Source organism: Crocodylus porosus, unplaced genomic scaffold (genome assembly GCF_001723895.1).
Source record: "Crocodylus porosus isolate Cpor-Errol unplaced genomic scaffold, CroPor_comp1, whole genome shotgun sequence".
Lineage (NCBI taxonomy): Eukaryota > Metazoa > Chordata > Crocodylia > Crocodylidae > Crocodylus > Crocodylus porosus.
Genome location: NW_017728886.1, coordinates 102,290,365 through 102,293,499, shown reverse-complemented (window position 1 = coordinate 102,293,499; position 3,135 = coordinate 102,290,365). Strand labels below are relative to the sequence as shown.

At 38.5% G+C, this 3,135-nt stretch overlaps 1 protein-coding gene across 1 annotated transcript in view; it reads right to left on the bottom strand.

The window, feature by feature from the left end:
- Positions 1-3,135, bottom strand: part of LOC109313433 — a 24,082-nt gene that overhangs the window by 17,678 nt on the left and 3,269 nt on the right. Inside the window, exon 3 of the mRNA XM_019539989.1 lies at positions 1,155-1,291. Within this exon, the coding sequence (XP_019395534.1) occupies positions 1,155-1,291 (137 nt within the window). The remainder of the gene's footprint in view (positions 1-1,154; positions 1,292-3,135) is intronic.

Genomic DNA, 3,135 nt, shown 5'->3' with positions numbered 1-3,135 from the left:
GGGGCAGCTTCCCTATACTCCATAAGAAACATCAAGGTGTGGCAGGAAAAGCTGGAGGGAGGGTACCCTGAGGAGCCAGAGTGGGGCAGGAGTCACTGGGTCACCAGGGGCCAGAACCTTTCTACAGCCAGAAAACAATGTTCCACAGGCCAGAACTGGCCTGAGAGCCAGGGGTCGATCATAACTGCTGTAAGACCACCACTGCTGCCTGAAGACTTATACTTAGAACTTAGAGCAAGAATGTAGATCAGACAAGAGAGAAAAATGTGGATTTTGAAAGAGGTAGCTGAACGCTACATCATTTAAAGATCAAAACACATATACAATCTATAAACCACTATGGAGCAGAGAGAGAACTTATATAAAAGTAACTTACCACGGGGTAAAAGGTAATGAGGCTACTACCATGCATCAGATAGTTTTATATTATTTACCCACATGCACATGCCCTTTCATCATTAACTGGAAGCTAAACTGCAGTAACCTGCTCCTCTTTCATGAAGGTCCAAACTAGTAGTTTTGCTTCCATTTACCATGGAGTAAGAATATGTAAGTGAACAGTCACTGGAAGCTTAGTAAAGTCTTGCACCCTTTTAATCAATGGCAAATATGTTCATCCAGACATATTCCTACCTTGTTTATTCTCTGCAACCAGATCTTTTAAAGACTGACAGCACAGTAGGGTTAAAATACTCAGTGTATTTAATGGAATCACAAAAATGTCAACTGATCTCTAACACCAGGAGATCAGTTATGTTAACACAGCACACACCATAATGTGCCAAACGGCAACTGACAGCATCCAGGAAACCACAAACCCGGCTATAACTGGAGCTCCCCAATCACCTTTCTTAGTAACTCTGCAGATGACCAAGTGGTCACTTCAGACACTCTTGGAGGGCAATGCCTTTTTGTCACAAGTAGTCTACCTTATCTCATTAGCGATCTCTTGAACAAAATCCCAGTTACTACCCATTTAAAGTAGAAGCGCTGCTGTATCTTTATTTGTACTCTGTAGCACTCTCTGTATATTTGTTATTAACTCAGAGCTGGAGTCTTTAAAACACTGCTGTAATAAGCCAACCATTTATGAAAAAACTAAATAATGAAAATAACTTTTAGAAAAAGATGGTCAAGTGTATGACACTACTTACAACATATGCTCTTCTATGTTTATAGCCGCTAAGATGTCCTATCATGGGTACCAGCTGTGCATTAAAAACACACAATTTACATTCATAATATGGCTCTCTTCTCCCTGCAAATCTGATTTCAACCACATGCTCTAAACCTGTGAAAGAAAAGTTAATTGCAAATTATATTCTTAAACTGTTCAATGACAATATGATAAAACTCAGTACTAAAGAGACTGCTGTATTTTAGACATTTCAACATTTCCTTGGAATTACCCGATAAGAGTTGGGGGTTTTTTTCATTAGAGAAAACTCTTGGTAAGAGGCAAACTAAGAAACAGACCTGTCTGGTAAATTGATTACTTTGGTAGGATCACTATACTTAAAGATATTTAGGCTCATGAAGTAGCTGATGCGGAAAAAGGAAAAGCAAAGCACCAGGAAGATAGCCACCGTAGTAGTAAAAGAACCGCAGCAATTCTAGCAAGCTATTTTTGTTTTTTGTTCCTCCTCATAAGTGCAGCCTAATTTTAATCATCTATACTACAAGTGACAGGTAAAAAAGAAATTGTGGATGGAAAGGTAAGAAATATTACATAAAACCTACATTAAAAGAAAGTAGTTCTTTCTGTATTATGATAGGCACATGCCATTTTTCCATGGGCCCACCATCTTATTCAGTGCACAGGATAGACCATGCTCTGAGTACAAATCAAGGTTGTGTAGTGTTCCTAGTCTACTGTCTGTCTTTCTCATTTCATGTAATGAAAGGGGCAGTGGACTGCAGAAAGAGAAAGAATCTCACATGGCTAAAGAAATGTAAAGGGTCTTTGGAGAACTGGATATCATACCTGCTTTTGCCAAAGCATTCCTATGAAATACTGAGGAAGTCCCTTAAAACTTAACTTTTCTTACACAAGTCACGGATTGCACCCCCCTCATTTTCTGGATGTCCAACTCAAAATCCTGGATTCCACACTGCAGAAGTGATGGGGAGATTAATACTTGTGCCAGAAGCCAATGGGAGCTATGGTCTTGACGTATACAATACAGCACAATACTGAAATACTTTAATTATTAAAAAAAAAAAAAAAAAAAAAAAAAGATCCTCTATGTCTTACATCTGGCATAAAACTTTGACCTTAAATTCTGTCCCTTGAGACTACTCTAACCAAACCAACAAGTCTCATCTCTACCTCACCACTCAATCCCAGTCTCCTATTTTAAGCAGCCTTTCATGCAGTTTTAACCTTCCCATCCTGCCAGTTTCCTGTCCCCAATCACTTCCAATTTCAATCTCTTCTACCTGCCCCAGGCTCCCTGCTCCAGTTTACTTGCTCTCTTAATTAATGTGCACCTCCTGTCTGCCCTTCACTCCAGTTGGTGAATTCCTCTTTTATGTTGCCTTGCAGGGAAATTTCACTATGAACAATTAAGGTTTGTCCAAGTTACAAGTGATTGAAAACTAAGGTACCATCACATGAAGGGTTCAGCAACCTTAAAAAACAGACAGTAGTTCCAGCTCCACTTACAACAACAGTTTCTAATAATACTACATGCTGTTGGTATTAACTATCAGGGTATCTATAACTGCCCAATTTTACACTTTATAGGATATGCTTATTTTAAGCCCGTTCACTGAATTGTGCTCCAATACTACAAACTAGCAGCTAGCCACTAGAAACAGTAGCAGAAACCTAAGTTAAAGTTAGATTTTTTTAGGAAGCGGTAATATCTGAAACAGAGGAACCTTCTGATTGATGACTAACTAATCTAGTCTGTAGTATTACTGAGAATGTATTTTAAGGATAATAGCAAAAGATAAAAAGTAGTGCTATGACTGCTAAAGAAAACCATTAAAGTAAAGAAGAATTGTGGAACATCTCAGTAGATCAGATATCTGCCAAAACATCATTCGATAATACCTATATGGATAATCATGCTAAATTTGGTGCACATCTCCTGCAAGACAGCAGAAATAAATGCAGTAGGTGGAGTTAAA